This window comes from Haplochromis burtoni, unplaced genomic scaffold (assembly GCF_018398535.1).
Source record: "Haplochromis burtoni strain Fernald_Lab_line unplaced genomic scaffold, NCSU_Asbu1 Contig_103, whole genome shotgun sequence".
Classification (NCBI taxonomy): Eukaryota; Metazoa; Chordata; class Actinopteri; order Cichliformes; family Cichlidae; genus Haplochromis; species Haplochromis burtoni.
The window spans coordinates 1,454,401-1,469,034 of record NW_024582464.1 but is presented as its reverse complement, the minus strand read 5'-3'; the positions used below and the strand labels follow the sequence as shown (position 1 = coordinate 1,469,034).

The window sequence follows — 14,634 nt, the reverse complement described above, 5'->3', positions numbered from 1 at the left end:
TGTAGCACCTTTTAACTGTTATTTAACTTTGCACGTACAGGCAAAAACTTAGTATTATAGGATATCAGGCCTGTCTCGCTTCACTTTTTTGTCACATGACAAAATATGCATACAGTGTTTTCCACTGAAAAAGATTGTATTTGGGGCAGTAACAAGGCACCCATGATTTCTTATATGGTTTCCACAACTATAATATATCATGCTTTTTAGAAACTTCTAAGTTAACATTTTGGGCTGCATGTTGTGAGGGCAAAATGCATAGACACATGCTAACTAGTACTAAGTAACAAATGAAATACAGGACATTCACTCATCTAAAGTCAAACGCAAATGTCTTGGATGCACTGTATCTTGCAGCACAACACATTTACCCTAAATATCAAATACCAATATCACAAACATAGTGAAGAGGTCAAACTCAGTGACTCTGTTCACTTGGCGAAACTTTCAAAATGAGAGCAAGGGGACTGTACTGTAGTCCTGTTGGTTAATTGAATGGTAAAAATAAAAATAAAAATCAGTGTAACTGTGTGGTCTGCCTGATTTTATTTGATCAATTCGATGAGTCAGTTTGATCTCCCAAAACAAAACATTTTATATAAAATGATGACTTCATGGTAAAAATGACCTCGAATCTCATTGTGGCCTACAAGTGAGGAAACACTCACACAGTCATATGTGGTTCAAGCAACGCAACAAGTGCAACGCACACACTTTATCACTAGAGTAAGCAATAAAACTGCTGAATTACAGCTGGTCAAATGACAGAAACTGTGGTCAGGAAGCTGAGTTCTCAGGGTGCAGACTTACTATGTGACTGCTATTGGCACTTAGATATTTATTTAAGCCAAACAGAACTTTGAAACTCACTGTGTGCAAAACCATTTCCAAAAACGCTAGGCCCCTGTATAAAATGTAAGTAAAAAGAGAATGCAGTGATTGGCAAAGCTCATAAACCTATAAAATATTTTACGAACAGTGGAACTAAGAACATGTACTATTTTAAGGAAAAGGCATTTGGTCATTTTGAATTTGGTGGCAGCAACATGCTGTCTGTCACTTTTCATGAAATAGTAAAATGACTTAGTTTAAACAATTGATAACTTTTATAATTATGAGTCACTGACAATGTACACCAATATGCACCATCGGTTAGAATGTGTCATAATGTGTTAAAAATATTTAAACTAATTATTTGTTGTCACTGAAGTTATAGCAAATTAACTTAATGTGAGAACGAGTTAGGAGACTTACTCTGTATTTGATTTATGTGAATGAGAATTGTGTTACTGCGTTGCATTTGATTTAACCTAATACGTGATAAAGCTTCTTGAAACAAAAATCTGTATCATAATTTAAACAACATTTTTTTGGACCTTTAAAGACATTTGACATCTTATTTTATAGTTGCTGCTGCTAAGAACTGATTCTTTTCTGGGAAATATCTTGCAGATGAATTGGCAACTCTGAATGAATCGACTGTACACTGATATTATTTATTTGCTCCTAGGTCCCTGGACCTCATGTACTTCACATACGGCATTGTGTTCTCCTGCGGCTGCTCTTTCGCCTACCAGCCAAGCCTGGTCATCCTTGGCCATTACTTTAAGAAGCGCCTTGGCCTCGTAAATGGTATTGTAACAGCCGGCAGCAGCGCCTTCACGATCGCTATGCCCTTTGTGCTGTCAGCCTTACTGAAAAACATAGGCCTATACTCCACCCTGCGTGTCCTCTGCATCCTCATGCTTGTGCTGATGCTGGCTGGCTTCACTTACAAGCCCCTGCTGCCGGTCAAACCGAAAGACTCCCAAACAGGCAGCTCACACCTAAAACAGATTTTCAACGTCAATATCTGGAAGTCGTGGGGATATCGCATCTGGGCCTTCGGCATTCCTGCTGCCCTCTATGGCTACTTTGTGCCTTATGTTCATCTGGTAAGTACTTATCACTTCTTTCATCTGCTGTGTTAATAATATTTATGCTGGCATTCATACTTACTGTTTGTGTATGTGCCGTTCACTCCCCTCCAAACAAGGGGTTGGTAATGATCCATTTGACATATGGGAGCATGCCAATTCCAAGATTCCACAGTGTGATTTTGCAACTATCCTACTCCTTGGTTCTGGATCTCATTATTGGCATGGTTAACAAGGAATAAGGGTGAGAGGTTAGCTAGCTTCAACAGCACAGTCATCAAAACTCATAACAGCTATGTGAATAACAGAACTGTGAAAGGGGAGAGGAAGGGAAGTTGAAACCATGGCAGGATCTTCCAGACATTCAGTGGTGGCACAGAGTGTTACTGTCTTTTAATATTTTGCTTTTTGGCAACTGTGATCAATTAAAAATTTTATTTAAGGGAGGATGCAAAAGGAGACAGAAAAACACATCATTTGAGAACGTTTCCAGAGTTCCATCACGTGCACCAGTGTTATATCAGACGAATTTTCTCCAAGTGTGCACTTCAATATCACTATAATCCCAAGGACAAAACATCTAAACGCAAGCTAGACAGCTAAGTGCATGCTGAAGATGCATGGGACAGGATAGGAGAGCCAGCTCTTCAAGACAAGACTCAGCTGAACATCTGCACCCAAACAGAGAGAGGGCACTCCTTTGAGAATTCTAATGTTCACAGTTTGGAAACATGGTTTGAGAGAAGAGTCATCATTAGACTATCAGTCATTCTAATATGTGTGTGTGTAATATGTGGCTGTAATAATTCACATGATGGCAGGGTGGAGCAGTGTCGCACAAAGAGTTCACACCTTGCCTTGTGAGACCCTTAATGATTTGAAATGATGGGGATTCCAGTAGAAATGTTGGTGCTTTGCGCACGGCTTATTTGGCACGATACAAATGCACAAAAGTGGCACAAAGATTACAGTTTTACTATTGCAGGCTTTTCTTGACACCGAATTATCTTTGCTGTGCATGACGTGTCCATACCACCGTTGGCGTGCTTCCCTCATCATCTTTTCGATTGGGGCAACTCTGAGTCATTTTCGAACATCTTCATTTGTCACACAATCCGGGCGGGTTAAGCCCAGACATCCACCTGAGCATCTTCATCTCCATGGAGGATCTGCTCGTGTTTCTTGGTGGCTGGCCAGCATTCCGCTCCATATAGGGCCACCGGCCATAGGACTGTCTTGTAGATCTTGGCTTTAAGGTGTTCAGGCATCCTCTTATCGCACAGGATGCCGGTGGATTTACGCCATTTAAGCCATGCTGTGTTGACTCGTGAGCACACATCCGGGAGAGTCTCGCCGTCCGCCGAGACCAGGGACCTGAGATATTTGAATTGGGCGGTCTTCTTTAACTCCTGGCCGTCGATCTGGATCAATCCCAGGATCTGAGGGCCACATTCTAGGTATTCCGTTTTCTTGGTGTTCAGGTGCATTCCACTTTCTTTCAGCTGGTCCTTCCATTCCTGCGACTGCTCTTGTAGAGGCAGGCGGTCTGGGTCTGCGAGTGCCACATCGTCTGCTTAAAGGAGGGTCCAAGGTATTGGTTATTGTAATGCTGTGTTCATGCAGAGGATGAACAGCAGGGCTGAGCTTTGGTGGACGCCTAAACGGTGGTGAGGTCTCCCTGCATTATAATGTTTTTTAAAAAATACTTACCTGCACTGCCTGCAGAGCCATGGGTCCATCAGCGCAATGCAAGATGCAAGATTAGATTGATGTATGCAATTAAAATGAACACAAGGCCAAATTGCTTAAGATGGCGCATTTAAAGAATAGCTCAACAAACACAGTTTGCTAATGTATTTGTGCACAATCCTGAATTATAAATTGGAATTTATTGTAATAAAGGTCTCTGTGTGTAATTGTGACATGGTCCACTTATGGTCAATTTTGGGCTACTTTTACATATTATATTTTACTAGATATTTAGTTCACCTTTCTTAATACAATGATACTTTTCTAGAACTACTGAGCCATTTTGAAATATAACTATTCAGTGCTTTCAACAACATAAATACAATATAGTGTGACTCTACAGCATTGGCAAAGAGCCCTGACTCTCAAAGACAGACATATTAAAAACAAAACAAAACAAAACATGATTAAAGAAAATCAGTCTCGGCAGGTAGATGTCAGCTGATTTTGTAGTGTGGGTTGCCTGGCTCTTTTTTCACCACAACAACTTCCTAGTTCCTCATGTGTTCATTATTTAGCTGTGTGGTCCTGGTGAATGTGGCATAATATGGAAGGAGGATTTAATCTGCAGTTCCGTAAACATGTGTCGCTTTCCCTATATCAGTGTTTATTTCTGCTTTAAGATAGGAAACTTTGAGCTTAGAGAAAACGTCTTGGGAGGGCTGCAGAAGGGGAGCCTGTATGTACTGGAAAGACTCAGGAGATGCCTGTTTATTTGGAGACGGTGACTTTGTTATTGGAGGGAGATCAGAGTGTCCTGTGGATCAATGCCTGTGTTTTCCCAACACTTCTCATGTCTGCTACACAGACTGGGATAACACTTGGATCTGGCTGAAGCCTCAGCACCAGCACTGGACTAACAGCCTCGGCAGCCATTCTTCCCCCCTACCTGCACCTAAAGCCCCAGCCCTGTGGGATGGAAAAGCAGAAAAACATGCGTCCAGCAGCATATTGTTCGGCTTGTTGGAACGGAGTCCTGTCAGATCCTCCAAACAGCTGTATACTTTTTATTTTTTTATAGTGTCTATTTCCTTGAGCAAAGTGCTGAGCGCGGCCTTTTGAAATAGCCTTGCCCTAGTACCACGTATGTTTTTCATCTTGCTTACCTCTTTACTTAAAGAGTAAAGTCCAGTTCTCAACTTATTGCTGATTAGAGAAAAAAGAAGTTGCCTTTGTGTTTGCTCTGTAAATGGCTTGATAAAAGGTATGCTATTGCTTTGCCAAGTGCAAAGTGGGAAAGGAATTTGTGAAAATTGTGCAATTTGCTGAAGGCCAATATGTTAGAAAGTTTGATCTTATCATCAAGACAGATAATCCATGTCCTCCCTTTCCTGAATCAACATAATTGAATCATGGAACACCATAAAGGACCATTCAGAGCCGTACTTTTCTTCAGATAGCTGTGTCTACTTTTAAAATAAGCTTGTTTCATTTTTTTAATGAGGAGCACCTGCAGGGCTGCAGTGTGTGGGCTGGATGTTTGATGATCATTACACATCTGCGAGAGAGTAGGAGAACGACAGCACTTGGGAAGGTTGGGTTGGTGCACTGGGCCTCTAAAGGGGAAAACTCTCCCTATAATTGAAATGTATTTTGTGTTAAGGTGCTCTAGTTTGTTACCTTGCTAAATCCACCAACTATAGATTTCTTTGTTAGACATCTGAACTAGTCATAAGTAGCAGCTCAGGTTATTGAGAACTTCAGTGATTGTTATGCTTAATATAATGTCATCAGCTATGCATGCTGGGTGAGAATTTATGAGATGAACCACTTTATTTTTCTTTACATTTATATATCGGTTGGAGCAGGAAGCTTTGAAAATGTAACCTAACCTGATAATGTGGGAATGAGTCAGATAGGGAATATCTAAAAAAAGATCCACGATCATTTACCAGCTGTATAGCTGTGAACAAAGGATCTTTGTTTGACTGATAGTTCGCTGGTATCATAGATCTCATCATGGCAGTGAGTAGGTGATGCTAGGTTGTAGCTCATACACTTCCATATTATCTTACATATTTGCTATATGACTCTCTTGGTCTGCTTTTCCTGACTGAACCACATTCTCCATAAGGTATTCACTACTGTATGACACATGAGGAATATCAATCACCCTCAGAAGGCTAGGCTGAAGCAATAAATTTCAACAATTATCAACCGTCCACTGGTTTATGTCTGATAATGTGATCGTGTGATTGAGGGAGCAGCACGTTTGTCACGTGAACCTTCCAAGCAGAATTCTAGGTGGCAAAGTTCAAGATACATCTAACTTCACTTTAAAACTATCCTCCCTCTGGTCAGCCTCAACTGAGTGTGTGTGTATCATAAGTTAATCTCCTGACACTTATACAAACAAACAAAGATGTGTGTAGCATTGCTTCTTGGATGTAAGACTTCCTAAAGACAGAGCATGTTGTTGTACATTGGCAAAGAATGTAAGTCTCCCAGAGGTCTTAGGGATGTATGTGTGTCTGCCAGAAAGTGTAGGGGGTGATGGTGATGGGTCTATACATCAGCAGACTGCAGGTCCTTTGAAGAGGTCTGCTGCACATTGCCTGGAGGTAGAAACACAGCAGGCCCCTCTTTCTCTTCACGGTCCTCACAGATTAATGCTTAGCAGTAGGAATGACGTGGCTACAGGAGATAATGTGGAAAGCCAACATCTGGACAGTGTAAACTAGAAAACGGCATTCGCTGGAAGCTGAAATACAAATGAGCACTGAAATATGGACAAGCTAGATAAAAGGATCTGATGATATGATAACAACAAACTGACCTGTTGCCTGAAATATGGCTGCTGTCATATAAATAAAAGGATTTGTAAAACCAGACATTTTTTTGAACCCAGTTCTGCAAAACCATTCAACCCCAGATTTCTGAAAAACGCATGCAGAATGTGAAGTAAAAGATACATTGAGTGAAAAATTTAGTGAATTTTCCCTCTCTTCATTCAACTATATGCATCCACAGGAGTGCAGCGCAGTGCTGACAGACTTATAAAAAACAAAGACCACACCAGGTGTCACTCCTGTCAACCAAGAACAGAAAACTGATGCTACAGGTTGGCAGAGTCACCTTTTATCATCAAACTGGTTTCTCAAACATGCCAATGAGTTCACTGTACTCAAATGGCTTCCTCAGCCACCTCCTCCTAATCCAATAGAGCACCTTTAGGATGAGGTAGCACAGGGGATTTGCATTATGGATGTACAGCCAACAAATCTGCAGCAACTGTGCGATGCTGTCGAGGCAACAAGGACCAAAATCTCTGAGGAATATTTGCAGCACCTTGGTAAACCTTTGCCATGAAGAATTTAAGTAATCCTAAGGCAAAAGGAGGTACAACCCGGTACCAGAAAGGTGTACCTAGTTAAGTGTCCAGTGAGGTTAGATCTCAGGCAAATATCTTCATGTAGTTAACACACAAATCCACAATGACTAAGCAAAGAGCACTGTCCAATGAGGTTTTAGTCAGTGGTTGCAGTTTCACAGTTTGTATTGTAATTCTTTGTGCTGTACTGTGCATCATATAACTGCAGTAAACTAAAGAAATGAAACAGCTGTGTTCATCTTTCGTTTACTGTCCACAGATGAAACACGTGGAGGAGCGTTTTGGAAAAGAGACCAATAAGGAAGTTTTGCTCATGTGCATTGGTATAACATCTGGCATTGGCCGACTGATCTTCGGCATAGTGGCGGATTACATTAACGGAGTCAACAAAGTGTTCCTGCAAGTGAGTGTGTGGCCTCAAAAGTCGTGTAAGCAGATTTACATTGTCTGAATGCAGAAGTTCTGACCATTAAAAATTCTCTGAAATAGCATTTTAAGGATCATGTGAGGATCATGGCACAGTGAGACCTTTAAGCCAGTTAAAGGTCTTACAATAGGGGGTGAAGATTTAACATTACATGAGCCTTCTCGTGTAACGTTAAAGTAAAATGAGGGGTTTCTTTTGGTTTTGCATCCAATCTGAATATATAGAGTGTACTAAACCATAACAATTAACAAAATAATCTCTCTACTTAGGTGGCGTCCTTCTTCGTCATCGGTCTCATGTCCATGATGATCCCCCTGTGCAATGTGTTTGGCGGGCTTATCGCAGTGTGTCTGCTGATGGGACTGTTTGACGGCTGCTTCATCTGCATCATGGCACCTATCGCCTTTGAGTTGGTTGGAGCCAAAGATGTGTCCCAGGCCATTGGCTTCCTGCTAGGCCTGATGTCTGTGCCCATGACTGTGGGGCCCCCTATTGCAGGTAAAGCAGGAGTTAACTGAAATTTGTGATCATGCTCAGGTAACCCCTGAACATATGACACATGCCCACACTAAACTGATGATCTAATAATATGGCAGTTTAGTCATTTTGGATCCTTGGCCTTAACTAGCTTCAAAAATCTAGCACATGCATACTTTTATATATAAGCCTCTTTGGGGTAATTCCAACTGTGTAGTGATGTGTACCTACAAAAAGGACATTCAGTGAGCTGGTGAGTGCACAAGGATCACTGACGCATTTCCGCATTTTACCTTGTCTTGTACAAAGAGCTAATGCAGCACAATCTGGTTAAAGCCTTAATGCTGTCTTTCTGTGATACGAAGGTGTCTGAACACAGGGCATCACAGCTTGCTGTGCATGAGATTGTAGCTGCAATACTGGTCAGAGTGCTCATGCTGAGCCCTGTACTAAAGCTGAAGATCTTACACTGAGCAACGGAGGTTTTATTGTAGATACATCCTATCGGAAAGATCTGTTTCTTTTGATGTAAGCTTCCTGGGTTTATGACCCTTTGGTCAGCAGGAGGTCTAACACACACACATTCTCACATAGCACACACACACACACACACACACACACACGCACACACACTCTTACAGAAGTTCACACATTGGTCTTAGAACCAAGGGGGCGTGGCTTTGTTCTGACGTGTTTTGTGTGAACTGTCTCTCAATAAAAGGTAGCAGGAGGAGGTCAGATCTGGGGGTCATTTTCGTGGTGGACACAGACGAGGCCTCCCTTGCGCAAATAATCGATCGATCGATCGACTGTCTTGTTTTCTTCATGATGAATAAGTCTCTAGAATTAGCGGGGTTTCTGGAAACACAGACTCAACACCAGCGTATGCACTTATCTACACAGGGAAGAGGTGGCAGCAGGATGCATTATCAGACAAGCCAACAGAGGACATGGGACTCCTGGGCCAATTTTCTGCTGGAAACAGTTACGTGGGAGTTGCATTCCCAAGAGCATCTCCTAATATCACTGACCCCTTAAGGAGGATAATGCATTCCACCATTGGGAACATTGCTAAGAGTTCATAGTGTTCAGTTAATCTTCAGATTCCCCAGATGCTCAATCATGAGCACGATTGAGCATCTGTAGGATGCCCGATAGCTATGCTTTGGAAGGTGTGAGACATGCACACTGCTAGGCAGGTGGTTTCAGTATTGTGACTAATCAGTGTGTGTGTATGTTTCTAGCTGACGCTGTTTACATGTGGATTTTAAAAAATGCGAGACTTCTTCAGTGCTGAATGCCAAAGGTTCACTAAAGGTTTACTGCTAGCATGTGCATTTACTCATGTGAGCTTCATGTGCAGAGGGCTTCCTGGAAGACAATCAGTTGTTTTCAGTTTTCAGTTTTCAGTTTTATTTGTCATATGCAAGTTAGCACAGGGTCAACATTGCAATGAAATGTGTTTGACGAGCAGCAGTCACTCAGCAGCATGATACAGTAGGAGAAAATATAATAAAATAAAATAAAATAATAAAGAAAATAGAAAAATAGTAAGGAGCAAAATATTAGAGAGACATGGTAAAAGAGAAAAGATGACTAAATATATATGTATCTATAAATATAAATATATGTACACTAGTGATTAAATAAGAAAAGCTTGAAAAGAAATATGACGGGAGGGCAGATGGGATGTTGCACAGGAATGAGCAGCAGAAAATTACAGTATTACACTTTTAAATATAAATATCAATGACAATAAAGTGGAGTGACCAGTGCAGATTAAACAGAGTACTTGTGAAGCTGCAGGGTAGCTTCTGAGTGCTGTGTTGTGTGTGTTTAGTGTTGTGGTTGAGGTGTCGTATGGCTTGGTGGTAAAAACTGTTTTAAGTCTTGTAGTCCGAGCAGACAGGCTCCTGTAACGTCTGCCAGATGGTAACAAGGAGAACAGCTGATGTGCTGGGTGTCTGTGGTCCTTGATGATGCTGTGTGCTTTACGGAGGCATCGCTGGAGATAAATGTCCTGAATGGCAGGAAGCCTCGTGCCAGTGATGTGCTCTGCTGCCTTCACCACCCTCTGTAGTGATTTACGGCTGCTGGCAGAGCAGCTTCGTACCAAACTGTGTGTGTCGTGTGTGTGTGTGTGTGTGTGTGTGTCTGTCTGTCTGTGTTGTGTGTGTGTGTGTGTGTGTGTGTGTGTGTGTGTGTGTGTGTGTGTGTGTTAGAGCTGGAAGCCATCTTTATTAGGAGAGTTTACGTATGTAAAGAAGCCATACAGGTGACAAAAGTCAATGACATCTTGGTCAGCACCAGCTGTTAATCTTGCGATGTTTAGGAGTTCTGACACTTGTGTTTCTCTTTGTATTTGGATGTGATCGTAAACATTGACCTTTAGCTGTGTTTATTTGACCGTTTCCCCCCCCCTTTATCTGGTTGCAGGCTATCTGAGGGACAAAATGGGATATTACGACATGGCCTTCTACCTAGCAGGAGTCCCACCGATCATTGGCGGGGCCTTGCTGTGTCTGATACCCTGGGTGGAAGCCAAGCACAAGAGAAGAGAGAAAAAGGAGGCCGTGAAAGGGGAGCAGGACGCTGACCAGAAGATGATGAATCATGAAAAGGCTCAAGAAGTTGTGCAACACAAAGCAGGAGAGTCTGTCCTCTAAATACCCCTAGAGAGAGACTGACAGAGAGGTGCAGGGGGTCAGACTGAGGCTGCTGCTGCTCATTGATAGTATTAAGATACTCTGTGCATATCTGTGTTTAAGTGAAGACTGTTTTAAGTAGGAAAAAATGCCAAAGTGTTCAAACATATCAGAGTCATATGTTGAAGCTGAACGTAAATGTGATCCTGAAGAACTATGCATCAGACTGAACTAATCTTACATCAGGCAAGCTTGAAATTGTAGCTGAAAATGGGGAAAACTGGACATTTATTTTTTTGTCACAATAAGAGTTAGGCATGCAGTACTGTGTCAAGATCAACTCTGTCAGCAGCCATTCTCACTGGGCTTACTCTAATCTTAACATGGACTTTTCATCACTATCATACAGTTTTAGACATACAATTAAAACATGTTGTATAATATAACATACAGAAAAACATAGGAAACAATTTATGGTGTTAATTTAAATTTTTGTATAAGTTCATAGTGAACCAGTCTGCCAAAGATTTATATTTAACCCTGCCATCTTTATGTCCTCCAGTATGCTATGTAATCTGTTTTAGGGGTGCACTGATACAGCGGTCGGGGTTGGTTGATACCAGCATTTCTGCAAATAAATTGGCATATACTGATGTCCTGCCTAAAAGTTAACAAAAGCTGAAAAAAAACCCCCTGACACAAATGAAATAATATGCTATATTTGTTTTCCTGGACCAAACCGGGAACTAGATAACAACAAAAACTAATACAAATACTGTTATCTGCAGGCTTCCAGATGCTCTTTAAGACATCAATATCTGTATCAGTACCAGTATCTGTATTGCCGTTGATATTTGTACTGGTATCGGTCCTTTTGACAGTCAGTGCATCCCTAATCAATGATTGGTGTTTAAAAAGACACACAGTAACTATCGGCTCAGAGAAGTGCTCTAAAAAGTCTAGGTTTTTCTGTCTGACTCTGGAATCTGAGCTGTAAAGGTGCTTGTAAGGATGCAGCTTTGGGAAGCACAAAATGTCCTGTCAGAGATGCTGACCCAGCTTCCCTTCTGAGGTTGGATCTAGGAAATCTGATCATTTAAAGGCTGTTTAACTCACCAAGCAGAGCTTGGCACCCAAAAGCTCTAAGTTCACCACACTGAGCCCGTAATTCTTTCCCTTGAAAAATTCAAAATAAACTGCACAATACATTTTTTTTAAATACCAGAGGTAGCAAATATATGGTACAAATTAAAAGTCATATAAGATAATTAAAATTTACTTAATTTTTAAACAAATTTGTCTGATGGTTCAGTAAACAAGAATTTTCTCCAATTATTTTATATTTCAGGCTTTAAGGGGTTAAGGTTATTATCCACTCTTGATCCCATGCTGTGGAGCATCCCAGAATTTATGCTGCACTGTGTTTCCAAAATTACCACTATTGAATTATTAATGATCACATTATACAAACATGAAAGCATAGAGAGGGTTCTAAAAAGCCCCCTGCAACTGTGTCATCAGTTAATCTGGTACTGTGACTGATTCATTCAAAGAGGCTGCTTTAAATCAAACCTCCTCAGTGTTTTAGATGTTATATTTAAAGAAATAGTTTTAGAAAGTAAATATGTGGCAACTGGTTATCCTAAAAAAGGCACAGAGACTGGAAGCAAGCAGAAAATATTAGTCTGGAGTAGGAAAAATAGGACTTCTAGCCACTGTGAAAGTTCACTTATCATCAAGTCATATCTGTTTAAAACTTTGTTGACTGCTTTCAGCCTATCAGCACTTAAGAAGACATTCACCACTTACATTAGCCATGCGTATCTGCTGTACTGCATCAGTTTGTTGATTACTTTGCTCTTTCAAAGACAGCGGGATGAAGAGCTGAACTGAACTCTAGGTCACTGGCCAAGTTAGGGCATGAGTGGGTTTTGTTTTAGCAACATGCTGAGTGGGCACATTCGAAGAAATTGGAAGATGTTACCTTTTAATTGAATCCTCATCCCTTTGTTAAAGCCTACTGCCAGATGGGGACCGTTTTTGTTCATTTTCTTGTCATTTTCTCTCACATTTGAGTTCATACTTAAATTGTGCAGCATTCATTAACAGTTGACCTGGTTCATGTCAGATGATCTCTTAAATGGCCCAAAACCCCACAAAACATTGTGCATTTTCCTTCACCTCTGTATGATTTACTCACTCTACTGAATCATTTCAGAGACGCCTCTGTTTGAACTGTGGACGTGAGTCTAACTAATAATTGACTATGTGACCATCAGTCCCATTAATTATTAACTCTGTCCAGTTCAATGACATTCAGTAGAAAGGTATCTGTTTTGTGTTTTATTTATTTTTCACTTCTGGAGACTTTCATGTTGTTAAAAGCCTTAAATGAACTGACTGAAGACCAAACTGTGCACAAATGAAAATGTCTGAAAGTGTGTTTGCTTGCCCTCATTCGCCTCCCCAAAGCCCCCTATGTAGTGCCAGTGAACCAAGTGATGTCACCCATCACTGACTGTGGTGGACTGCATATTTGGAAAACTCACGCTGCTGGGGAAATGAATCTCCATCATAGAAATGCTGTGGGTCAGTGTTTTTTTTTTTCCTCTGCAGACCTGTGACCCGCTACCTCAGATGATAGCAGAGCTCTGCTCCCTGTCTGTACTGTCCTGTCACCGTGAATACATCTTAACTTTGCTCTTTAATGAAAAACATGTTGCCATTATTTTATTTTATTTTATTTTAATGCACAAAGTGACTGAAATCTTCAGCATTTCCAATACTATGCTTAAATCCCATGTCTTATCCTTATGATGTGCATGACTCTTTATGGTGGAGTGCCATCATAGTGCTATTCATTTGTGAGCGCCTCGAGTAATTTCTCATTGCCATATATGAATATGAATGCTTTGTTGTATGTATTCATTGCACTCTATTCGCTCTTTTACTTGTTTTTTTTAGCTGTTTGGTCATATGTGCCTCTAGAAATTATATGTGCCAACCAAAGAGATGCTTTGTTTTAAATTGCATGATTTATTTTTACTTGGTGATTACTATAGACCAAAATCTTTGAGACAATCTGCTGAAGTTAACACACCAAAGCCTAACAGTATTTAGTTGCTGTTATTTTGCCATCTAATCCAGCCACTGGCTTTATTTGCTGCATCTTTACTGCTTCCGTCCTTTTCCATGTATTCTCCCCAAAAAGTGTTCTTAAATATGAATGTGTCTACATTTCCTCTGTTGCAGGATGTGTTGTGAACAACAGTATATGCAATGTATGTAAACACAATTAATTTTAATCATTTTAAAAACAGTAAAAATATTTACTTTTAAGTTATCTGGGTTTTTTTTTTTATTTATGCCTATAGATCATAGAAAACACTGAAGTTCATTTAATCAAGATGTAAAATCAAGTGCAGTAAAACTGAACATGAACAAAAACACTTTATACCTTTGAACCTGTGAGACACTGACATGCCACTCCTTCACAGTTTTTCTCTTATAATCTTTATCTTCTTGTGACCCATGTGTGAGCGTGTGTGATTAGATGATTTGTCTAGATTTAGTCCTTCTGCACTTTTATTAGGTTATGGATCTCAGTAAAGGAACCAGGATTTCTTAACAGTCAGAAAGCACTGCCTGGGGGTGGGGAACACGTACTGATGTGGAGCTGATGAATGTCCTATATGTAGATAATCCAAGGGGCTTGTAATGTTTTTTGTTTTTTTTCTATCAAACCAATATATCCAGTCATATGTTTAATTTCAAACGAGCTGCAGTAGACGTTTGGGATAGAGTGTGTTACTGTGAGACAAAGGGTAACAAGACATTTTTTAAATATACATTTAAATTTAAATACCCCCATGACCCTGAATAGAACAAGCAGTTAAGGACAGATAGATGAATTCCATGTGAAGAATAAATATAATGGCACCGAGTACTACTGTGAGGAACCCTGGCGTCATTGTTGCCCAGCTTAGGACACATGAAACAAATGTAAATATTTGTCTGGACTGTTATTATTTAGTATCAGGCTCCCTGAAAAGCCTTCAAATGATCTAAAATACCGCAGCATGAGTTCTA

At 40.5% G+C, this 14,634-nt stretch overlaps 1 protein-coding gene across 1 annotated transcript in view; it reads left to right on the top strand.

The window, feature by feature from the left end:
- Positions 1 to 13,884, top strand: part of slc16a10 (solute carrier family 16 member 10) — a 30,799-nt gene extending 16,915 nt beyond the window's left edge. The window contains exons 3-6 of the mRNA XM_005931059.2: positions 1,511 to 1,934; positions 7,256 to 7,399; positions 7,693 to 7,921; positions 10,337 to 13,884. Of these exons, the coding sequence (XP_005931121.1) occupies positions 1,511 to 1,934; positions 7,256 to 7,399; positions 7,693 to 7,921; positions 10,337 to 10,566 (1,027 nt within the window). The 3' untranslated portion in view covers positions 10,567 to 13,884. The remainder of the gene's footprint in view (positions 1 to 1,510; positions 1,935 to 7,255; positions 7,400 to 7,692; positions 7,922 to 10,336) is intronic.
- The last annotated feature ends 750 nt before the right edge of the window (positions 13,885 to 14,634 follow it).